Source organism: Phlebotomus papatasi, chromosome 3, assembly GCF_024763615.1.
Source record: "Phlebotomus papatasi isolate M1 chromosome 3, Ppap_2.1, whole genome shotgun sequence".
Lineage (NCBI taxonomy): Eukaryota > Metazoa > Arthropoda > Insecta > Diptera > Psychodidae > Phlebotomus > Phlebotomus papatasi.
In genome coordinates, this window is record NC_077224.1 from 47,054,688 (window position 1) to 47,080,564 (window position 25,877).

Consider the following 25,877-nt stretch of genomic DNA (forward strand, 5'->3'; position numbering starts at 1 on the left):
GAAGAGGTATATATTGTCTTTGAGGAAGGAAGTTGAGTCTTCAAGATTAAACTAAGACTAAGAAAGAAATGTTTATTATGCCTAGAAATTTACTTCCTTTGTTCCGAAAAAATGTATATTTGTGGTCAGGTGTAAATGTTTTGCACAAAGAGAAAAAAAATATGTTGTTAAATTGTTCGTAAATGTTTTTGAATTAGTACTGGGGATTTACGAAATGCTCTCAATTCGTGTAACTCACGAACAAGTTCGTAAAAGTTCACAAACATTGTTCGTAACATGGTCGCTTGACGAGCATTTTTTGTTCTTTTACAAACATTTGTTCGTCAATTTTTGTTTCTCTGGCAAAAATTTACCAACAAATGACAAAATTTTACGAATATTTTTTTTATGTGTTTACAAACATTTACGGATAAATGTTTGTAAAAAACCAAAAATTCTCGTTATAAGATCATGTTACGAAGAATGTTTTTGAAAAAATTACGAACTTTTGCGAACGTATATGAGAACTTTTAGTCCATAATGATTCCGGCATACCTTTTAGTTTAGGAAAATTTCGTGAAGTCGAAGTTCCCATCCCTTTCTTTCTCACATGTTTTTCATATGACTATCTCATTCTTTCGCATACTAAATTCGATTGAGCTAAATTGAATTTGGTATGATGTTTAAAAGAAGAAGAAGAGTACGAGAGAATGAGATAGGCATATACTAAGCATGTGAGAAAGAAAGGGATTCGAATTTCGACTTCATGAAATTATCCTGATCTAAAAGGTGTGCCGGAGTCATAAGGACTAAGTTGGATTGTAGAGTTACTTACCCGAAATTCAAGAATTCCAAGCAAGAACATTTACAATGACCTATCATCTGTAAGATCATAATTTTCAAAAGAACTACCTATTAGGAAATTAGAACTTTTAAGGCATGATGGATAAATATTAGGTCTGAAACCCGTTTCATGGTTGTTCATTTTCCGTATAGTGCTTGGGTTCCTACCGTTCCTACCCTTACGAATTTTCCAAAAAGTCTATTTTTGTCTCTTTGCAGAAATGAGAAATGGAGTAATCATCGCGTATGTGGTCTTATGTTTATTTATATCATATTAAACATATACAGTAGCTTTATGATTCAATTATTGTAATCAACTATTCACAGAACACATTCATATGTGTTAAATTAAAATATCAATAAAATTAATTAACTGTGAAAGGTTTAAGTGTTTCGGGCTCTTTAAAAAATAGTTAAGACCAAGATTTCATGAAAAGTTTTACAGACATAAAAGCATTTCAATTCTTGTAGTTTTCTTGGAACTCATTGCTATAATATTAGTGTTGAATAGTTTTTTTTTAATTTTCTTTTCTACCAAAATATTTTACATTATTAAGATTAGGTGTGATTCCTTCATTATCACATCAATTTTAACGGTCATGCAGAGCCGGTATTTATTTCTGAATTTCGGAATTCTGAGATTAATATTATTTATTCAACTATTTGCTTTTAATAAACCTTAAATGATAAAATCGATCACTCAGAATAAGAAACGAATAACTCGCAGTAGGCAATTTCTACAGGAGAGCGATTTGAAGCTGAGATTTTGAGATTTCACATGCAAAGTATAAGATTTAAAATCTCTATAACTTTGCAAATAATTATCTTCCAAGTATAATATTCACAGGAAAGGAGATTTTTGTAAAAAATCGAGTTGCTTGACTTATATGCTGACAAGTCGAAATGGCATTTAATGTTCATTCACAGCAGTTGGTAAAGATATTTGATTTTAAAATATAAAATTTGTTTTAGCTTAAAAGTTATAGAACTGCGACAAACTTCACAATAATTGAGCTGCAATATGATTTTTTTAAAGTTTTTTTTTAGGTTCATTGCTAGACGGAATGGCCCCCTAAATCTTTAAAATACTAAAACGGTTTAGGCGTAATCGAAAAATTTAGATAAAGCATGATCCTGATCTTAAAGCATGATGATATTGTTTAACACAGATTTGTAAATCCTTAAGTTTGACACTAATTTAAATAATTAAGCTCTCCTTATCTCAGAATTGAAAAGTATGCATATTTTAAAAATTTAAATTTTTAATCATTCTTTAAAGGCTGAATAACGATATTTCCTTTTTAAGTGTCTTTAAGCCTTTGAGGCACTATTTGTATTACAAAATCTTTTCAATCTACTCCACTGGTAAAAATAAAAGAATCAAATTGATCCAAATTTAATCCTTTTGCATAGGATGGATCAAATTTCAAACTTTGAATGCACATTTATTATATAATAGAACATTGTAAATTAGGTCTATCCTCTGCGAAAGGATCAAATTTGGATGAATTTGATCCTTTTATTTTTACTAGTGTCGTGTTGGAAGAATCTGCTGATCGTAGATCAGCCAAAGAACGCTTTTCTTGCAGTGTGATGCTTTTTCCATGTTCTCAAAGTTTTTGAGTAGAGGTGGTGCATTTTGTTACGTTTTCTCACACATGAAAATGCCTATTTCTAGATATTCAGGTTTTTGCACCGGACGGGACTCGAACTCACTACACTATGAGTCAAACCTTGGATCTATCCGTCCGAGAACCAACGGTCTTGCCTGTAGCGCCACTGAGATCCCAGCTTTACAATAACTAATCTCAAATAGAATGGTCAAACTTCTTTACCATTACTTACGATAAAAACGTATATTTAAAGAAAAAATATGAAAAGAACTTATTTCCATGTCGCTGGTAACCTAGAATGGATTTAAATATAAGCTTATTCACATAGGGAAGGTTAAGATTTAAGTAATAATAGGGGAAACTGGGTACCACCAAACACTAATTTTTATTTCTAAACTACCCTTGGACTATCTCGACCATTCCTTCAGTGGACAAGCATTCCTATAGTGCCTATAAATTCCTATAGGTCTTATCCTCTGAAGTCGAATATCCGATTAAAAAATCGCAGTGTTTGGTGGTACCCCGTGTTTGGTGGTGCCACAGTTTCCCCTATTCTATAGAACGTTATTATGGTAAATTTTAAACAGTCAGTGCTATTTTCCTTTCAAACAAATCTTAAAAAATTTCTGGTTAGAAAAATTGGGAAATTAATTCAGAAATATTAAAGGACTATTACGTATAGATTAACTTTTCAATAATTACGAAAAGTGGCGCACTTTTGAATTGGGGCACCTTTTAAATTGGGCTAATTTCTTTTATTTTTAAATGGAACTGTGCCTTATTTTGAAGTAATTTAGACAGACAATTCGTTTGAGGAGCTAAATTATATCGCGGTAAGGCACAATTTCAAAGGTATCCCAGTTCAAAGGGGCCTCATTTTCCCCTAGCAACTTCACATTAAACGTACCAAACTTTGATCAGAATTTGCTTCTAAATTTTAAGTGTATTTTTTTCAAAGGCCTTTCCTGATAACAAACAATTAGAAAGAATAAAGTAATTCTTCGTCAGCTCCTTTTGAGCAACAAAAGGTTGACAGGTGGTTTTTCGGGGCTTTCAAATTAACTCAATAATTATTTAATAATTTAATGTTTTTTGTGTAAGTTTGCAGACCTGCTAATCATTGAAGCCATAAATTGAATGCCGTGAATTAGCCCACTAATACTAATCATAAATATTTCCAGCATATTTTAAGTTAGTTAGTCGCTAAAATATTTGTTTTATCACCTTATTTATTCAGATAATATTAAAACTATCATAAATTCAGTCGTGTTTTAAAATGTGTTCTTTTTTTGGGATAGTAAGAGTTTTAATCAACAATGAACTTCGAACCAATAATTAAAATTTTCCTTAAAAAAAATTTGAAATATTTTGTGATGTAAATCGTGTCATTAAATTCACCCCAATTTTATTGATGTTCGTTCGATAGTTCAATGTTCTTTGTATGTTATATAAAACTAAAAAATAAGTTGTTTTTAAAGACAGATATATCATCAATTGCAATGCTTTCACACTATCTATTTAATTTGTTAATTGTGTAAAGAAAAGTAAATCAATAATTTCCATAATACCACTGCATAGACTTTAATCAAGAGGATAATCAGGATATTCCAAAGAACATTTTGTAAAATGAAAGAAATTTAATTACTTTTAATATGTAGGGGGAAATGGGGCACTTTAGAATTAGGAGCAGCTTTGAAAATGGGACTTTCCCCTTTTTTAAATGAATTGCGCCATATCATAATTTAATTTAGTTTCTCAATATGTTTGTTAAGAAAATCCTAATTTCAACGCTGCCCCATATTCAAAGGTGCCCCGCTCACTCCTATATGTATATTTTTCGAGAATATATTAGTATTATCAAAACATTTTGGCTAATTTAGGCGTTTTTCTGCGCATTGCTTCAACTTATTGTACTCTTTATTTGTTTGTCTTTCGTCTATGGATTAAAATTTCATTAATACCAAATAATATTACCATGTTTTCCACGTGTAATTTTAATTTATGAATGTAACTTTTGATAGGGATAATTAAACATTGACCAACACTTTTATATTTATAATAAATTTCATTTAAAGCATTTAAACAATAAAAACCTCATAGGAAAACATGAAAAATCAATAATTTCACTGCACAAACGTCAATCAGGAGGGTAAATTGGTATTGAACAGCTGAAGGATATTCCAAAGAACAATTTGCAAAAGAATGCAATTAATTTTATTAAATAATTCCGTAGATATTGAAGATTTTCACTTAAGCGTATAATTCATGTGAGCAACACTCTATGGCCTGGGCCTTATTGATTGGACCGATATTGGTTTGTTATCGCTTCTCGGCCTAACGGCTAAGATCAAAGTGTAGTATCTGTTCTTATTAGTTTAACACCTAATAGTTCCCTCATAGAGGGACAATGTTGTTAAATTGATTTTTGGAAATTGGCGAAGTGCTAGGGGCTTGCTCCACCTTTGCCGCGGGTTGGCCTGGTATTGCAGTACCGCCAGGATCGGCCCATATTTTGCATACTCATAGAAACTTCCGGTCAGTTCAAGAATCTCTGCTACTGCGTATATTCAATGGTTTACCAGGACATGTAGTCGCTCTCATTGATGCTGGAAGAAGTGGTAAGAGATTGAGGCAAAAAAAAAGTCAGTCACATGATAAACAAGCCTCCCACTTGTGGGGCTTTTTTTTGGTAATGAAGGATTCACACTGGTGTGGTGTTGTCATGATTCTGTGTTTGGCATTGGAGGTGACAGAGAATACCATTAGCAAATACACTCATCTCGCGAAAAAGTCACTTCCCATTCCTCCACTTCTTCACCATGTATTACATGGCCCGGAATTGTCTGGTATGGATTGCCAACTCCACACGAGCCAGGCGAGTGTATCGAGTCAAAAAAAAAAAGACACCGGAGTCATGTGATTTCTGAAGTCACACGACTCATAGAAATATTAACACACTGCAGGCAGACTTCTCTCTTTACCAACACTCAGTCACGTGAGACACCGCAATGGTCTTTATGAGGCTCGCGAGGTGATTAAATGGGCGAGATATCGCCGCAGGAGGGATGTTAGCATGACCACATTTTTGTGATAATCTCCATTGAACTGAGAATTTTATGTTCAATGGACATCAATTGGTTGGAGGTGGGTGATCATCTCTTTGGGAGCAAATTTGAGATTATGTTAAGAAAATATGTCAATGACTATTTACTCATGTGTCGTGCCAAATGTTCACGTCCTCGTGATGCATTTTTGTTGTTGAATTTACCTGCCATGTGACTACATAACGATGGCACCAGTTAAAGAAAAAATATGAAATGAATAAAAGGGGTGGCAAAATGGAAAAGACTTCGCGAAATGATCGAAACTATGAATTTTATTTTATGCTTTCCCCCAAACTCTTGGAAAAAATGGGAAGCACATGACTAAAGAAATATTTTGAAAATTTAATTAAGCTCAATTAAAAATAAACTCTGTCACTGTGAGAGAAATCCGAAAAAGTTAAAATAACATTACGGAAATGTTAATTGTACCCCGCAGTATTGATCCAAAATCGGTGTAAATATTACCAATTTTAAGTGTTTGGGGGTAAAAGTTACCCTTTTTCATGTTAATTTTACCCTTAAAAAGGTGTAAAATTAACATTAAAAAATGTTGATATATTTTTACACCTAAAAAGTGTTAAAGTTACGAGGAAAAAAAAGTGAATTGCACCCTCTTTTTTTCTCAGTGTTGGAAAGGCACGCAGTGGATTAAATGGTTGAGTGACCTGTCTATGATGCAAGTGCCCGAGTTTAAATCCCCTTTTGGGTCATAAGATATTTTCTAGAATCAAAGATTGGAATAGCACCCAGTGATCTTCACTCCATTTAATTTCATATGGTAGGGGATTCAACTCTGCCAGGGAAGGAGTTCAAGTTCCTGCACTGAGAAAAGAACGGGGATACGATTAACTTTTTATTCTCATAATTTTAACATTTTTTAGGTGTAAAAATATATCAACATTTTTTAGTGTTAACTTTACATCTTTTTAAGTGTAAAATTAACATGAAAAACGGTAACTTTAACCCCTAATACACCTAAAAGCATAATATTTACACCGATTTCGGATTATCTGCAGGGTAAAATTAAAATTTCCGGAATGTTATTTTAACTTTTTCTGATTTCTCTCATTGTGTGAAAAGTATTATGCCCTCATTGGTAAAACATTTTTCGTAAGTAAACTAGTAAATTTGTTGGGCTGCAACAGCGTTAATAGTATCAGAAAAATTAGCTTTTTCCGGATCAATCAGGGATGCTGATCCTTAGACAAAATCAAATACAATTTTTTTCAGCAACCTGTGATACATTTCTATGTCCAAATTCAAAGTGTTGCCTAATAAATTCCCAGAATTAGATAGATAGATAAATAATGTTCATCATTAATGCTTTAGCAGCACAATTTCGTTGTGATGAGAGCCTGTGTAGTTTTCAACATCTACCGCCATTTTAACGTTGGTAACCAACCTTCAGAGCAAAATGGTATATGCACATCCAGTATATGCCAGTGATGAATAGAACATGATCAGATTTTTGAACACACAAGGTCCTTAAAGAAAGTTTTTTGTTCTGTTGACTGTTCTTCCTTGTTTTTCCTCGGTAGAAGTAGAAGAGTCCTTAAAGACGAAGGACAAAAAAATCACAGTTTTGTCCTCTGAAGAAGGTACACTGCCGCGTTGAAACCTTTGATTTAGATATCGTATTTGATCTTGTTTCTAAAGGGATCAGAATTTCTCCGTATCCAGTATTCGGCTCTGGTCTGAAGGAGATTACCTCCCTGTTATATCTTTTCTTACGTTTTTCCACCAAAAATTTTAGTGATAATAAACTTTGAGGAATTATTGTACATTATAGAACTGAGGCTGAGCTGAGCTGGTTCACTCAACGGGTCAAGTGGTAAAGTACTCGCTCTATGATGCAAGTGTCTCAGATTCGAATTCCCTTTAGGTCACCAGGAATTTTTCTGGCGTTAAAGTTAAGCTTCTTTTCCACTTGACTCCACAGGACATGGGACTCAAGGGGTAATTCATAAGCAAATACGAGTGGCCCGAGTTTCCGGTTCCCTGAATAAATGTATGGGATCCCTAGGTTCCCCGCGAGTTTGAAGCGTACATTAAAACGCTAGCTTCATTATTAAGACATTTATTGACTAAAATTCCCGTCCAACTCTTCGATTCTGTCAATAGCGCGGCTACTTATGGGTTCTGCTGACCCGAATAAGAATAGCACTGTACAGAGGGGGACAGAATCGGGAACAATAACATAAAAATAATAACATAAAATTATATAATAATAATATATATTGTTCCGCAACACTCCTCCCTCCTTAAGGAAGCACGGACTCCGTGCGAATAAGTTTTATTGTTATGGAGGAGGATGCGAACTGCAATTATACAACATTATCTAATATTATCAAAAATATTATATAATATATCATGAATTACAATTTGGTATAATAAAATTTGAATTAGATTACAAACTGATTAAAATTATACAATTATATTTTTATAAAATTTTTGTTTAAAATGTGTTTGTTGTTTTTTTAGAATTGTTTATTTTTTTCTTATTCAAATATGGTAAAAGAAAACTTACAATTGTCAGAGATTGCCAAGGGGATTATTTAACATTTGGTTTATTGACTTTTTTTTTCGAGAAATTATTATATTTGAAATTAACTTTTTTTTATGTTTGTTTATCAAATGGTACTTGGTATATATTTTTTGAATATTTTCAGAAATGTCTTTTTTTTTAATGGGTTAAATATTAAATAATGTATTATTCTTTTATGAAATTATTAATATTCTTTTTTTTTATTATTAGATATCACATTCCCTCCCCTCTTAAAGGGTGCGATGCAGAGATGGGATAAAGTCATGATTTTAAATTTTAAAACTTTAAATTCTGAAATTTGTTCGTTGGTTTACTTTGATCTATCGGATAGTTGTCCAAAACTTATTGAGGTCGGTATAATGAGGCCATAATATCTCTCTCTAATCAATTGATTAATGTGGGGTATAATTATGAGTATAATTTTCTAACTGTATTGGGGGAACGATTTTTTGAATTGTTTTGAATTCGTAGCAGTGGATTTTTTGAAATTCCGGGATCGTCAATAGTGTGAGGCCATTTTTCATGAGGACAAGCAATTTTTGTTCCATAATGTGGTGGTGATGAATTTTGAATTTCTCTTCGTCTTCGTTAAATATGACATTACAATTTTGGGGTAAATTTTGATCCTCAACTTTTGGGAGAATCATGGAATGCGTTCCTTTTCTTCTCATGAAATTTTGAAATATATTTTCCTTGGTTTCTTTTATTCTTTCTCTAGGATCTTCGGAAACAGAAGTATTGTTAACTTCATTTTGCTTATGCATTGGAATATTGTCTTCAGATATATTTTTTATATTTTGTGTATTTTCTGGAGTCTTACGGTTTTCATTTATTGGGGGATGACTCTGTTGATAATTTGTCCTTAAGGAGTGATATTCTTGGTAAGGGATACACAAAAAGGTGTGATCTTTTGGGGCTGTGCCATTCACAAAATTTGTTTCCGCATTTGCTTTAAGGTCACTGATACGATTATAACCTATGTCAGCATCAACATAAATTTTGCTTGCGTTAGCATTATTGTCAATGTTGCGTTCAGCAAGGTCGCTGCATTTTTGTTTTGAATTTTGATCGGTGCTATTGTTGTGTATTAAATTCGCAACATTCGCATTTCCTTCTTTGTTAAATTTTGGAGAGTGATGCCCTAATTCCATTTCCATTTTAATATTTTGAGAAGAAATTGCGAATGGAACCATTAAATTCATTGACTTAAGCAATATTTTTCTGTCTTTCACGAAAATTACGGCATCAAGTATGCTTAAAAGGTCATGGCCTAGTATTCCATCGAATGGGAACTTACTATTCGGAAGTACATTTAATTTAGCTGAAAAATCTGTTCTATCTGGGATGAATCGTATAAGGGTGACTACAGTGCCCAGCGTTTGCACCATCCCCTCATCTGCAATGCCTTGGATACGAATGCTATTTTTAGTATGCACCGTAGTATAATCGTGAAGGCAGTTACGTTTTATAAAAGAAAACGGTGATCCGGTGTCGACAAGAAATTTTAATTTGTAGGGAGACACGGATGCTGCTAAGTTAATGATATGAGGATCATATTCTGATATAACGAAATAGCTTGAAATTGTGGGTAGATAGTTTCGGTCAGCATCGGTGGTTATTTTTGAATAATTTTTAAGTTTTCTCTGAGGATTTTGTGACTGAGACATTTTAGAGAAATGATCTTCGCAATAGGACGTTTTGGTCTTTAGGCGATTTTCAGTGTAAGTGATTGCAGCATTAAGGTTATCAAAGGATCGTGATAGTACCAAGATCCTAGTTTCTGTGTGACGTATAGAGTTCGCAAAAGTCTCTATAGCCATTCGTGTGTTTGCCTTTTTCAAAGACAAAGGAAGAACTCCTTCAAGATGAGCAGAATATACAGTATTCAAGGTTTGTAAAGCACCTTGTACTCTGAATCCGAATTCTTTGATCGTTTCTTTAGGATGAAGTGACAATTTTTGTAAGGATGTTATCGCATCTTCTAAAGGAATTTCTGGATTAATGACAGATAGGAGCACGTTTTTAAATTCCGTGTATGTGCTGAAGGATTGATCTCTAATTTGAAAATATATGTCTGGACTTAATTTTAGTGTTAATAATCGTATATACTCCCTATCTCTACACCCATTCTCTGCACCGAAATAATCTTCATAGATTCCGTCACATAAAGAAAGGAATTGACTGGCTACTATGGGCTCACCTGTACACTTCGGTAAGATTTCATAAATATCCTGGAACGGGATCAGAGGTGTTGTTGCCATGTTGTTATGTTCTGGTGCGGTTAGTCGAGATTCTGGAGGCTGCATAAGTGTAGATATCTAGGTGATTGTGTCTATGGTGTTCCGTGATGCTGATAATGCTGCTTGCTGATATTTGGTGTGTATCGCTGGTCTAGATGAACGCAGCTGAAGATAATTCTGCGGAGATGACGAAGTGGATATTATACGAACGCCTGACGTCCAATGCCATGCATCTTTGTTGTAGGTTCACAGTGTTGTAGTGCGGGTGGTACGCTCAAATTCAATGGTGACAAGGCAACTGGCTGGTTCATTAGAAATCGGTTGATTTCGTTGGTTTTCTGGTTGAATATCTGATTGCTTTGGTTCAACAATCGGCTGATATTTGTAACGGTGTGGAGTTGGCGGTAGTGTTCTTTTCAGGAGCGTAGTTTTCTAGAAGGCTGGATTCTCTGCATTTGGTGGTCCAGGCCTCTCTTCGGCTTATGACTTTGGAATTATCAGTTTCGGCATCTGTTGTACCGATGTTTTTCTTGGCGCTGCCTTGGCGATCACGTTGATTTTGGTCCTCAAGTTGACGCTGGTTCGTTTGTTGTTTTCACTCATTTTCACTTTTTACTAAACACTTCTGACACCAATGAAGCGTACATTAAAACGCTAGCTTCATTATTAAGACATTTATTGACTAAAATTCCCGTCCAACTCTTCGATTCTGTCAATAGCGCGGCTACTTATGGGTTCTGCTGACCCGAATAAGAATAGCACTGTACAGAGGGGGACAGAATCGGGAACAATAACATAAAAATAATAACATAAAATTATATAATAATAATATATATTGTTCCGCAACAAGTTCCTTGAAAAAATATATGAGTTCCTCAGATTCCCCATAAGTTCCCTGAAAATGTATGGGTTCCCCGGGCTCCCTGAAAAATATTATTTGGTTTCCCCGGATTCCCTGAAAAAATGTATGGGTTCCTCGGGTTCCCTGTGACTTCCCTGAAAAAATGTATGTGTTCCCTGAGATTCTCGTTAGTTTCCCAAGTTTACCTGAGTTCTCCGAGTTCCCTGGCCAGATTGGCTTGAGTTCTCTGAAATGATTTACCCCGGGTTATTCATAAGCAAGTAGAGGGACTCGAGTTCCAGATTCCCCGAAAAAATATATGGGTTCCCTGGGTTCCTTGCGACATCCCTGAAAAAATATATGAGTTCCTCGGATTCCCCGTAAGTTCCCTGAAAAATGTATGGGTTCACCGGGTTCCCTGGAAAAAATGTATGTGATCCCTGAATTTCCCGTGAGTTCTCCGAGTTCCCCTAGGTTATCCGTGTTCCCCGTAAGTTCCTCAGGTTCCCCGTAAGTTCCCTGGTCAGATTGGCTCGAGTTCCCCGAAATGAGTTACTCCAGGTTCTTCATAAGCAAATAGAGGGGCTCGAGTTCCCGGTTCCTTGAAAAAATATATGGGTTCCCCGCTAGTTCCTTGAAAAAATATATTACAGTAGAGCCTCGCTATAGGCCATATTTGGTTCCAGATTTGACACTTGGGTCGCACTATAGTCCATGTCATTTTTTAAAATTATCAACGACTTTTAGTATTGAAATTGCTCGACGGGTTCCACTTTCTTTGCTATTGTGGTATACTTGTCCTCGCTCTCTTCATTATGGATCACAATTATCACAACTACTCAATAAAGTTTGCCAAAAATATTAAAATAATTATGACAACATTGCATGTCGCGTACTAAAAAACATAACCTAACTTAAAATCAGTGATTTGAAATCAACGGTCGATAAATTGTGGACTATAGAGCGATGGCCTATAGCGGGGTTCTACTGTAACTACTGTACTGGGGTTCTACGGACTCCCCGTAATATACCTGAAAAATGTATGGATGCCCCTGGTTCCCTGAAAAATGTTTAGGTTTCCCGGATTCCCTGAAAAAATGTATGTGTTCTGCGGTTTCTCTGAAAAAAATGTATGTGTTCCTCGAAAAGATTGTTAAAAATTTATATTGATACCCTAAACTTACGCGTAGGTGATTAGCCCTTCCTTAACTGTTACGAAGCTCTTTCCACGCCTTTTTTTTCATAGAGGCGATGGTTTTCTTATTTCTTTGAGTATCTTACAACTTAAAAATTAAAAATATAAATAAGAAATTTAAGGAAGCAAGAGATGTGACCAAAGTAATAAACATTATCTCACTGAAAGGACGCTCACAAAATGTATATTTTTTACACGAAATATGTGATCCCGCTAGGAAATTTTACTTGGAATTTAAACTAAACTATTACTATACTAGTACCAAACTATATTTAAACTAAAGACCACAAAATAAAGGACTGCTAGCAACATAAGAAACCTGTTGTATTTTTTTGTAAGACTTCTACACCGAAATTAACACAATTTTAATTGAAATTATACTCGATTTTAACGATTTTTGTGTAAACACATTTTAAAAAGAATAAATATTTAAAAGAAAGAAAAAAATATTTGACTACATGAAGATAAAATCCATAATTTTAATTTACTTGCTTAGCTGAAGTTACACTCAAAGTGTCCGAAATTTGAAGCTATCCGAAATTTGGCACACATACCCTACCTGTTCATGATAATGAGAGGAATATTTTTGGACAACAAATTAGCAAATTTGGCAAGTAAAAGAACCAAAAGAACCCACTTGGTCAGAAAAAAACGAAATGTTTCTAAAAATAAATGCGCAAAATTAAATACAAAAAGAACACATTGTGGGGTTGGTTCTGATATCAATCCATCTAATAGAAGATTAGATATGTTACTCTTACAATGAAGTTCGAGCAATAAAAACACGTATAAAGATCGTGATTAAATTGAAGAGGTTCATAGAGAACATTGTGCAACTTTGATGGCATGTCGAAAAATTCTTCGTGTGAGCAAAGAATACGTTAAAAGAGTTCTTTTTGTTTGTTATTCAACCTCATGCCGAAATTAATGACATAGCTCTGAGAGAAGCAATAAAACCACGAAACACCGTTCTTCCCAGGTGATAAGAATATGGTACTTTTTGGCGCCCAGAGAGGCCACTAACATGATCGTTAGAAGGTAAAATCCGGGAGGCTGGATATTAGCCCGTATATATTCTTTACCTTACACCCAACCTCCAAACGAGTTCCCTCACAAAACTGTCTCGCTGTTCTCCCACCCACGATATTCTCTGTCCAAAGAATCCGGGTTGAAAACTGCATTAATCTTGCGGTGACATCACATGAGAGAACTTTGACTGGTAAAATGGCAAAAATCACGAGATTTAGATCTATTTTGCATTTTTGGCGCCAAACTTAAGCATTTTCAACATAGATCTAACATTTAAAATTGCTACTGATGGACAAAAGAACTAGATTTTTCATGTGGAGATAACTCGTGATGGGACTTTTTGTTGCTCTCTTAACGTTAATTAATTTCCCAAGAGAGGTGAACACAGAAAAACATCCGTCTCGATGCAAAATGAAATTCATGGTCAATCATCTCATTTGTGAGATGTAATATTTTTTTTTTCAAAATCACCAACATTCGCTTTCTGCAGAATTTTGATGTAAAAATGCCAGTGTGGTAATGTAGAGTTAGAAAAGTTGCAGATTAGAGATGAGGATAAGATATATTGCCGTAAAAATGACGGTATGGAATGCTGTAAAGCATACTAATATAGAACCGAATGAATTACATGCTCATTAAGTGGTGACGGTTAAAAGTAGGAAGAGGAGTGTTAAAAGATTGATGCAATATTTTTGCAATGTTCCAAGAGGTCATATCGATGAGATGATTTATAATGTATGCAAATCAATTGGCATTTTCTGCAGTACTGGTGCTCTTTAACTCACCAGACATAATATTTCAATCACTGTCACCTTCTAACATATTTTATTGCATCGTATGTATGTTGAGAATAATAAGAAAACTCAGATTAAAGATTTTTGCTTGTAGTTCATGTGTTTTTTATAAATGTATTAATTGGAAATTCAATCAATCAATATTAGGATATAAAATCGGGAAAATTAAATCTTAAGTGAAATATCTATCATGAATTGCCAAATTGAGGCAATTGAGACCCTTATTTCAACTTCTTGAAAGTAAACTGTCCATGGCGACTGATGCTCAGTCACTGAAGTACTGTTGTTAATCGCCAGGAGCAAAAAAAGCATCATATAGCAACCTTTAGCCCCCGATTGAGGATGGTATGGGTTGGACGTGTCAAAGGAATAAAAGATTAGAATTGGTGGGATATGACCGGCAACTGGGTTGACATATGACAAACAGGCCGCACGCTCTACAAATTGTATAAAACAAGTTTTGAATTGAATAAAATAAAGTTAATACATAATTCGCTGTCACTGATCCAAAATTCGAAGCAAGTTACCGTACCAGGCGCTGGATGTCGCTTTATTTTCAGTACACTCACCCAAAGCCTAAAGATACTTAGGAACAGTAAGACGAAAACTGATCCCTTCACAAATCCCATTCGTTATTTGGAATAATAGTTTAACAATACAATCTTATTAATTTTTGGTTTTGAGATGAAAACCTTTGATGAGCGAGACATAATTTTATGATCAATATTTAAGGAGCTTTTGTTGGTTAAGATTGCTTTTTTTTAAACAAAATTTAATATTCTTTTAATTATTTTTAGTAATTTAATTTTCATTACAATGAAATACTTGTCTTGACCATTTTCGTTGTTCGCCGCACTTCGGTTACTAAGGCATGTCCATGACAAAGTTGCTCCCAAGAAAAATGTTTCAAAAACAAAAATTACATAATATTCAAAAGAAAAGAAAAAAATAAATTTTTACTTCATCGTAGATTAGGGGACAGTGCCCATGCTTGATACCATTGGAAGCTTCGTAATGACCAAATTTTCTATGTTTCACAATATATATGTGACTCATCGCAACCATATTTTAAAACTATGGGAAAGTGGCCAGTTTTTAGAAAATATTGCGGAGTCACGTTTATTGAGAAACATAGTAAAAATTTAGTCATTACGAAGTTTCCAATGGTATCAAGCATAGGCACTTTCCCCTACTTAGAAACACTAATTTTTTTTAATCAATTTTTTTCATCTTTTTCAAGCGCTTCTCCCTATTGGGGTGGTGGGTCCATGACATACAACTTAGCAGCCCATGCTGGTCAATCGTACGCTACTTCAGGAAGATGTTCGGGTGTGATCTCAAGGCTCTCCAAAGCAAAATTCTGAATTTGATTCAGCCACCTTGTCCTAGGATCTCATTCAAGATTTTGATTAGCAAAATTTCGGAGCTTCTTAATTCCACTCATCAAGGCCTTCACAAGATCGTCACCTGAATAAAAAAAACCTGATTAGAAAAACCTGAATAAAAAACAATGTATCGAATGCCCAAGACACACTTACGATTCAAGCCGAGAGACGGCTTAATGTTGAAATCAAAATAATTATCAGATTACATTGCCAACAGTTTCTGACTAATCTGTCTCTCGACTGAGCCGAGAAACGGCTAAGTTAGTGGGAAACTGATGGGTTAGTCAAATTATTATTTCAATTATAATTACGTTAAGCTTTTTCTCGGTTTGCGTCGTAAATGTGTCTAGGACATAAGTAATGTACAATTAAGTAAAGTTACAAAAAAAAATCTTGGGAACATCTTATCGTGCACACACCTTACGTCATCGTTGTTCCCTTATCTGTTTCCGAGACTACATTCGACCTTTTCAATGTGGCTTTTTTCAGGAAGAGTTTATAGCCTGCCCATTTTGTAGCGATTCTGCTCATGCGTGCATTAGCACTCATTTTATGCTCCGGGTCGATTCAGACTGAGTACATTCCAGGACGTAAGTCATACGTCCTTTTGTATGTAGTATAGGTCGTTGACGTAAAGCCCGTCCTATCCGAGGCTCCTTGCGAGTAACTATGACGGATCTATAGTGAAGGAAACAGTTAGTGGAGAGTACCGTATCCAGACAAACTGATCTGGACAGATCTGAAACTCCTTTTTGAGGAGCCTGACATTATGGGCACCATCAGAGCACGTTAAATCAGCTGGCTAGGACACATCAGCGAATGTGAGCTGAAAGGATATCTAAAAAAAAACTTGTGTCAAAAAGTGAGCCTGAAGGGACAATAATAAGGGACAGTGTTCTTAAACAGCTAAGGGTGCTGAGGTGCATAGGTTAGTGCAAGAGGCCCGGTTCCTTAAAGGGACGTTGCAGCCACTTAAGTAAGTAAGTTATAGCCTCTCACCTAACTTGCTATAGAAGGACTAGATCCCCTTTCGGTCAGCCTCAGGTTTATCATTTCCTTCAGAAAATGGTTATCAAATATTCCATCACGAGACTAAGTTACCGGATCCTTCGCACAAGTAAGTCTCGAAACTATCCTATGCACCTTATATTTATTTTAAACGATAATTTTGAGACTTCAAATTCCCTACTCTAAATCTGTGATTTTCTGGAGGAAGCACGAGGAGTCCTCTTACCAACGAAGGTATCTGGTGTGTCTTCGACATAATATGCAAAAAATTCCACAAGATCTGTGATTTCCTGGAGGAAGCATGAGGAATTCTTTGACCAACGAAGATATCTGGTGTGTCTTCGACATAATATGCATGAAAATCCCCCAAATCTGTGATTTCTGGAGGAAGCATGAGGAATCCTTTGACCAACGAAGATATCTGGTGTGTCTTCGACATAATATGCAATAAAATTCCACAAGATCTGTGATTTCTGGAGGAAGCACGAGGAATCATTTGACCAACGAAGGTATCTGGTGTGTCTTAGACATAATATGAAGGAAAATTCCACAAGATCTGTGATTTGCTGGAGGAAGCACGAGGAATCCTTTGACCAACGAAGGTGTCTGGTGTGTCTTCGACATAATATGCAAGAAAATCCCACAAGATCTGTGATTTCTGGAGGAAGCATGAGGAATCCTTTGACCAACGAAGATATCTGGTGTGTCTTCGACATAATATGCAATAAAATTCCACAAGATCTGTGATTTCTGGAGGAAGCACGAGGAATCATTTGACCAACGAAGGTATCTGGTGTGTCTTCGACATAATATGCAAGAAAATTTCACAATATCTGTGATTTCTGGAGGAATCACGACGAATCCTTTGACCAGCGAAGGTATCTGGTGTGTCTTCGACATATTATGCAAGAAAATCAAACAAGATCTGTGATTTCCTGGAGGAAGCACGAGGAATCCGAGCATGAGGAAATTTTTAAAATTGTCTTTTCCTTTACTATTTTTATTAGTAGGGAAAAATGAGGTAATTTGGGATTGGGACCATTTACAATTTGGGACATTTGAGATTTTCTCATTGTTTCATATGAGCAAAAACACGATTAAGAAAAAAGGAACTGTTTTTATTCCTTCTGAGCCTCTAAAACAGTGACAAAATCTCAAATCTATTTATTTTTCCGTTGTCTATTGCAAATCTTTTTATCTTAATCTAGACAACCACTTCTTGAGCATGTTCAACTCTGCTGAATTGAGTGGGAAAAATCCCCAAACAAATGAATATTCCACGAAATAGAATAACTCTCTCAAGATGTCTTTTTTGCCGCTGTGGCAGCCAAGTATTATCTCTGGTGGATGGCTAAAAACTCTTGTTACATCGTCGTTGAATTACCATGAATGTAATCGTGTGCCTTGATTGTTTGTACATCTCTTTTCGATTTCATTTTGCAAAATAGTGATTTGTGTCTTGGAATGCTCACGCGTACATCTTCTTTTTTCCTTCTTATTCTCTTCTCCCAATATATTACCCACTTTTGCAGTGGCACCGTCTTCCTCCTTTTAGCGCAATTGTCCAACATCTCTAATGGGGAGTTGTCTATATGAGCGGCGGATCTTCTTCGGCTTGGATGGGAAAATACTGTGCCTAAGATGTTTATGTAAGCCCGTCTTAAGTGGCTTTTGGCGCTTTGGCGAAAGAGGAGGTATAGAGATACTATGATGAAAAATAACGCGCGCAGGTGGAAATGATGTGTTAGTGGAGGCCTAAGAGTTAGTGTGGTGGTCAGGTGAGTGAGGACGGTTCGGGGAGGCCAAACCGCGTGACTCCTTTCACAATAAACTTTCTCTTATATATTCAGTATAGCTCAGACGATTTCAGTCTCAACACACCAGTCAGCTATCGATGCTCCACGGATACGGACGTGTTTCTCTTATTTCGTGATTCCGTGCTCCCCAACATACATTCTCACCTTTGCATTTTTACTTCATCAAATTGTTCCCCACCCAGGGCACGAGCACTTGTTTGCCTCTTCGGTGAGACTGAAGGATTAACATATTTTGGGGAATAAAAGTGAGGGAGTTTTCCTGGATTAAGAAAGTGATTAAGAAAGTGATCCTTTTAAGAAAGGGTTTCTTTTTTAAATATTTTCCGTTAATTTTTGAATGGATTCTTCTATGTAGAGAACGTTAAAGCGTTCAAATCTAGCAAAAGTTCTGTGCTGAGAATTGTGATAGTGAAATTTATATTAGATCCAGGAATAATCTCTAGAAAATTAAAAAAAATAGTGTTCAACAAGGAAGTTTATGAAGGAATTCTTGAGAGGTTGTTGGTGAAATCCAAACCACTTTGACTAAATGATGTTCAGAGGAAAAAGAGCTGGGTGGAAGACAAGATATTGAAGTGGACGTGCAAGATATTCGGAAGATCTTATGCAAAAGTTGTCTCTTTCACCCAAAGAGTCATCCGTGATCACGTCCAAAAAGTGAATTCATGGAGAGGAAAGTTGCCATTTGGTGTCTTAATTGTGGTGTATGGACAAAAACCTGCTAATATTGGAGCCTTTTAGCATCTCTTGTGGATAATTCTCATCATGTTATTTAATCGTCCGCCAAGTTAAAGTAGAAAAAAAGAGAAGAAAAATAGCGGGGGAAATTTGCTTCGTGGGTAATGTCACAAAATATGAAAAGAGAAGAATTCATCAGTTGAAAACGTCCCCAGAGAGATCCGGGTCTTGAATGTTGTTTATTCACAAAATAATAATCGCTGGGTGTACAACTCCTCTTAAAGTCCATCTCACACCTGGGGCAGAGATGCTGTAAATTGAGAAATTTTCATTTGCACGTCAATTGTACGGAATGCCCGTGCAATGGCAAGAAATTTGAGCTTTTTATCATTCACACACTCTTTATTTGAGTTTTCACCGTCTCACTGGCCATTAACATCAAGTTGTAACTATACCTGATTGGATTTGCACGAAACATTAAGTGACAAAACATCTATTATTGGAGGCAACTTCTTTTTTTTATTGACCGGAAGTCTTTCACACTTTTCCTCCCAGCTCTTTCTTCCTTCTTGAACTCAGGCAATTTATTTTTAGACTGAAATGTTTGCGCTTTTAACAAAAATTCTATTTGCACAAAAATTGTGCAGATTTATCGAAAGTTTAAGGAAATACGAAATTGCAGTTAAATTTAGTTTATGTTATTTTTTACAATTAGATCTCCAATCTTTGGCGTGATATTCTATTTAATCTTTAAATTTGAATAAAAATAAAAAATTAAATCTTAAATAAAATTGTCCTATTTTTATTATTTAAATAATACCTTTAATTTTTTTCAAGTTCTTCTAATTCTGTCGGACCTGTCGGATATTTCATTACTTTTTTATGTTTTATGTTGATTTCTGATAAATTTTAGGGGAAAGTGCTCTCCCTTCGAACGTTCATACCTCCGAATTATGTGAATATTCTTTTAGTTTTCCTAAGAAACTTACACATTTCTATTAAATATTAGTTCGCTTATCATCAATTGTTGTTAATTCCGTGATAATTTGATGTAAATAAATAAATAAAGAAATTCACATTATTCGAAGGCATGAACGTTCGAAGGGAGAACACTTTCCCCTATTTCTTTTCCTTATAAAAAAAAGTCTTCTCTGTTATTTTTCTCTTTTCGGCTGCATTGTTCTTTGCTTTCATTAAAATTACAAAGCATATTTTGGATATAATCCTAAGGATGTTTTTACTACATTCTTTTTGGATTTATTTCTCTCGAATATAGCCTGCAATCATTTATGATAAAAACGATTCATGCTTAGGAATCGATCAAGAATGGAACTTTAGATAAAAAGAACACGAATTTTTACATGATCTTATCCCCCTTTATTACTACACAAGTTGTTTTACAATGTTATAATAAAGGAGGATAAGATCAGAAGGGGAATTCTGTAACAGTATGAAAATGTCATATGAATAATTTTCGTGGTAAAATTCGGGACCAGAACAAAATTAAAGCCCAGTGAGCATCGTAAGATCATTTGAAATATCTCTATGAAGCTTCTAGTAATTTATATGAATTGGATATTGTATTAGTTTTTCCGAATTTACTATATAAAAAATTTTAAATTTGTCATATGGCATTGCCATACTGTTACAAAATTCCCCTACAGGTCAAAATCCGTGTTCTCTTTACCTAAAAACGGTTCTTGAATCAGTTTCTTAAAACTTCAATAAAAAATTGGGAAACAAAGAGTACAAAATAAAGATAAATTTCCTTAGACAGTTCGATATAGTAATTTAGTATTCTTCTTTTAGACTACATTTTAGAAATTATCTCAAATTCTGACTTACCGTAGATGCGGGCGACTTTGTCCACTGTTCGTATTTTTTTCTTTATTTCTATAACTTAAGGATGGTTTTTACCGATCCGATTTACCATGTCCGATCGGTTTGGACCGTTCTTAAACACTAGAATAAAAGAAAAGCTTACGAACAGTAGGGAGACAAAGTCATCCGGATCTACGGTACTAAAAATAAGTTACAAGTTTCGAACTTATCCTTCTTAAACAAATTCTTAAAAATATTTTTATTTAAGTATTTTTATTTATTTAGTAGGGCATTTGCATTATTGGTGTTGTACTGTACATCTAGTATTTTATTTTTTTTTAACACCAAGTAGAGCGAATATGGCATCTAACTATAGGATTAAGACTGTTGAAATTTCAATGGATTGAAATTCTTAAATTTAATTTTTTTTGGTCAAAACTGATTTAGAAGCTTTAGAAGTTTAAAGAAAAATATCAGAAATTTTCATAAAACACAAAAAATTGAATCACTTTTAATATCTCAAAGTTAAACCTTTCAATAAACACTAAATTGAATCTAGGTTACAAAGTATAGTGCCCGCTTCGTTATCCAAATGTATTTTTTGAATTTGTTTAACATTTCGAAAATATAATAACAAGATTTTTTGATTTTTTTTGTAGAAGTGGAATAAAAGTTTTAAAGAAGATTAAAAGGACATAATTAGAAAATTCTATGCTATTATACTTCATTTATTAAACAAAGACATTACATATATAACCTCAAAATTATTTTAAATGTAACCTTCGAGAACTCGTCCGGATCTACTATTGTTTTGTCCTGAAACTTGGTTTCAGCACTAAAACAGCGATGGCTGCATAAGGATGGGTTAAGGGGTTATGTGGGTCAAAAAAACAAAAATCATTATAATTTTCTCTGATTTTTTTCAACATTATAAAAAAATATTTTATTCAAGCTCTTAAGCATAGAAAAGAGCGACATTTAAACTATATTTTCTGAAATTTTCACTTAAAAATTTTAAAAATTCGTCCTCTGGGATTTGATTTTCGGAGAGATTATCGAAAAAAAACATACTTTTCACTGGATAAGGTTTCTAGGAATTGTTTTATCTGAAATCCAAAACCCAAATATTTCTTGTTGGCTGATGAGTTAAACTAGACCTGTAATGGAGGATTTTTGAAAAAAAAAAAAATTTGGGAGGATTTTATACAAAAGAAACCGTTTTTGACATATTTTACATCACGTTTTGTCTTGTAGAATAAGTTGTGATGAAGTATACATAAAATCCTTCCTTAAAGCACTAGTTTAACTCATTAGCTAACAAAAATATTTGGTTTTAGGATTTCAGATGTAGCAATTCCGAGAAATCTTGTCCACGGAAGGGTATTTTTTTCTAAAAAAAAATCTCAAAAAATCAGGTCTCAATGGCTGAATTTTTAAGAATTTTTAAAAGAAAATCTTAAAAATTATAGTCTAAATGTTGTATTTTAAAAGCCTATGATCTTAAATTATTTTTTTTTATATTGCTAAAAAAAAAGAAAATATAATGTTTCTTTAAGTCTTCTTGACCCACGTAACTCCTTAAAAAAATCACAGATAAATCGCCACATATTATAAAAAAATTTCAAAATTGTTCTATAAGATTTTCGAAAAAGGAAAATTAAGAAACCACACAAGATTATTCCTACAAATTCTTTGATCAAAGGTTAAAAAAGCTCTAGTGAGCTCATTTATCAGGCGAATTGGGTCATGTTTGTACTAGTTGGAAAGGTCTTGGAATTTTCGATAAAACTGAGCCGGTCCCAATCGGTTTTAAACCAATAATTAACCGGTTCAATTGCATTAGTCTTAAGTTATTTTGTGCAATGTTTTGAGTGATTTATAAATCAGTTCAAATCGGTTGTAAGCCGCTAATGAACCGATTTACAAATCGGTTTAAATTTATTGAGAACCGGTAAACAGTAAATGATGTGAAAGTACATTTAAGGGATAGTATCTAAGGGCCTTGACATTTGAGGATTTGAGGATTAGCCGAGAGACGTCTAAGCATAATTATAGGGGAAACTGGGGCACCACCAAACACGGGGTAGCACCAAACACTAATTTTTATTTTTAAACTACTTGGGCTATCTCGACCATTTCTTCAGTGGACAAGCATCCCTATAGTGCCTATATAAATTACTATAAGTCTTGTCTTCGGAAGTCGAATATCTGATTAAAAAATCGCAGTATTTGGTGGTAATCCGTGTTTGGTGGTGCCCCAGTTTCCCCTATTTGAAATAATGGTTAAACCACATTTCCATCATTTTTCACTAACTAAGTCGTCTCTCGACTTAAGTCGTAAGTGTGTCTAGAGCATAAGTCGCGAATTCGAGCACTCTGGAAGGCCTGGGACGCTTTGCCTCCTTTTCTTACAAAAGTAACAAGATAAAAATAGTTTAATAAATCATCTTACATAAAAAAATAACGGAATTCTAAATATTATAATGAAACCCCATAAAATAAAATAAAAAACTGAAGGATTGTGTTTCGATTAAATCACAGTTTAATTTACTACTTTGCTAATTTTTATTGACGTGGTAAACTCACAAAAAATAATTATGACTCTAGAAGTAATAAAATTCACATAAAGTGATGAATCTCAAGAATTCCTTCTGTAGTTATCTTCTTTGTTTGCATTATGTTTAATTTGTAATTTTTCCAGCAGATTTTCATATTTGCACGAAAATTCGGATGTGATAGTGTAAAACGCTATGTGTTCGTAAAATTCCTACACAGACTGCACAGGAGAAGACAATCTCTGATACCAACAGCAATTTTTTTTACATTTTGTGGTTGATTCAAAAATCAACATTCACCACTGAAGCAAAGATGATTCTCAAGAGCATCTCCATTCTAGCTTGGTAAGTTCTTAATGTTATTGTTTTTTTTTTTAGAATAATATGTCTATCACCTCATTTAATACGTGACCTAAATATTAAAAGTTCACAGACTTGGTTATAACTTACCTTTGCACATTTTTCTGTGCAATTTATGTGGTTGAGTGAATTCGTGTGAGGAGTACTAAAAGTAACAATTCCTTCATACATTGGGATTTGTGAAAGAGGAAGAAAATTTAGTGGATCAGCCATGTGTCGTATAACTTCTTTCATACCTCCGTGAGCTTTGTTATTTAATTCACTCTCTTTAGAAGTAAAAATAAAAATCAGTGAATGCGATGGCGTATAGTGTAAGAAATATATGTTTTGCAAATGCCTATAAATTGTTGAAACAAAAGGTGTATTGTGTATGAAATATTACTTCGAGTTTCTTGTGTGCCATACATGTATACATATTTTACTACAAAGTCATACAACATCAAAATATCAAAAGAAAAACAATCTTCATTTGCTTCATTTACAATTTGAACATGATTATCTTCATTGCATAAAGATTCTATAGCACGATATTGAGCTGTGCATAATTAAGCGTGTGTGTGAAAAGAGGAAAGAAAAGTTGGGAGGAAAAATTAAAAAAGAGAGGAAAAATCATTCTCAATCAGATGCTTTTTTGAAGGACTTTTCCCCCCATTTCCCATCACAATCACATGCTTTAGTTTTAGATTTAAAAAAAAATATATATAGGTTTCAATTTAATTCTGAAATGTGGCAATTAAATTGAATGAAAAATTCATTGCACCTCTGGCCAACCCCTCGAGATTTCCATCGGCAACCACTTTGTTTGAGAGATTGGAGGCAAGTTTTTGAAGTTTGAAAAGTTGGCCAAAATTATTGCATCACGAAACCGGCTTTTTCAACAGCCATCACCAATGGAAATAGAATGTCTTGCGGGATGGAATTGAATTGACATGGGAGAAAAAAAATCACAAGAGACATATGCCTGTATTAAGAAAAACACACAACTATTTTGCATATTCTGAAGCATAGAAATCTCCCAAGCTGTCTCATGGTTATGAAGAATTCGTCTCAGTCAAGGGATAGAATGGCAAGGTTGAAAAGAAGTACACTACATTTACATTAACCAAATTCAAAGAAAATTCTCTGGCTTGTGTTAAAACCTTGTAATCACTGCAAGAAGTTCCACATTTTCTGGTGATCAATATATTTTTTTCTTTGCTTAAACAGATTTGAAATTTTAGTTGTAGATATTTTAAGAATTATTATACCACAACATCCATAAAGAAACTGAGCCTTCTTACAAGGAATATTTTGCTGTTTTGCACATCTTTTAAAATGATCAATAGTTAATATTTCTGTCAATAAATTCTTCTTAGATAAATAGATTTTAAAACAATTAAAACCCTATAGGGGATGAGTTCATAATTTTGACCAGTTTCTTATTTTGGACACTTTGAGGATAAAATTGGAAACTAAAAATAAATTGATTAAAATGATGGATTTTTATTCCAATATTTGATGAATAATGAATTATATCTAAATATTTGTTTTTTTGGAAGATTTTAACACTAAATACGTTAAATCTTGAATATGATTTGAGTTAAAATTGCTTTAGTGAAAATTCAGTGTGAGCAATTGCTTACAAGAATATGACAGAACTTCGTGTTTACTTCAGTCTTATTTAGCTGCGGTGAAGTACTAACAATCTTTCTTCGATATTTTTAAGTGATATTACTCCCTCCGTCCCGTAAAAGGTACGTTTGCTAGTACATTTTATATGAAAGAATGTACGACTTTTTTTTGGGACAGATGGAGTATTAAATATTCAAAATTTCTTGTATTGATTCACGTTAATAGTGATTTGTTCATTTAACCTGAAGTGAAATTTGTCTTGTGAGTTACGTTTTTCGTGTGGAAAATAGGAAATTTTCTAAGAGATTCACCAGCGAGGTGATACTTCTTATTTTGGACAGGTATTTTTTCTCGAAATTTCTTGAACTTTTAGCTTTTGTGACTCGAAACACAAAGCGATAAGGAGAAACAAAGAGTATCATTTTTACAAACGAGATGTAGTGAGAAAAACCTTAAAAG

At 34.1% G+C, this 25,877-nt stretch overlaps 1 protein-coding gene and 1 non-coding gene across 3 annotated transcripts in view; both read left to right on the forward strand.

Annotated features, from left to right (window-relative positions):
• The first annotated feature begins 4,756 nt into the window (after positions 1–4,756).
• LOC129808366 (U2 spliceosomal RNA) lies at positions 4,757–4,949 on the forward strand. Its single transcript, XR_008752396.1, has one exon. It is a non-coding gene; the product is annotated as a U2 spliceosomal RNA (small nuclear RNA).
• A 13,490-nt stretch (positions 4,950–18,439) lies between these two features.
• The window catches only part of LOC129808019 (uncharacterized), a 50,358-nt gene continuing 42,920 nt past the window's right edge, over positions 18,440–25,877 (forward strand). The window contains exons 1-2 of one of the 2 annotated variants that reach the window (XM_055857666.1): positions 18,440–18,601; positions 23,594–23,792. In XM_055857666.1, coding sequence (XP_055713641.1) covers positions 23,761–23,792 — 32 coding nt within the window. In that variant the 5' untranslated portion in view covers positions 18,440–18,601; positions 23,594–23,760. The remainder of the gene's footprint in view (positions 18,602–23,593; positions 23,793–25,877) is intronic. The other variant, XM_055857665.1, reaches the window with a different exon arrangement.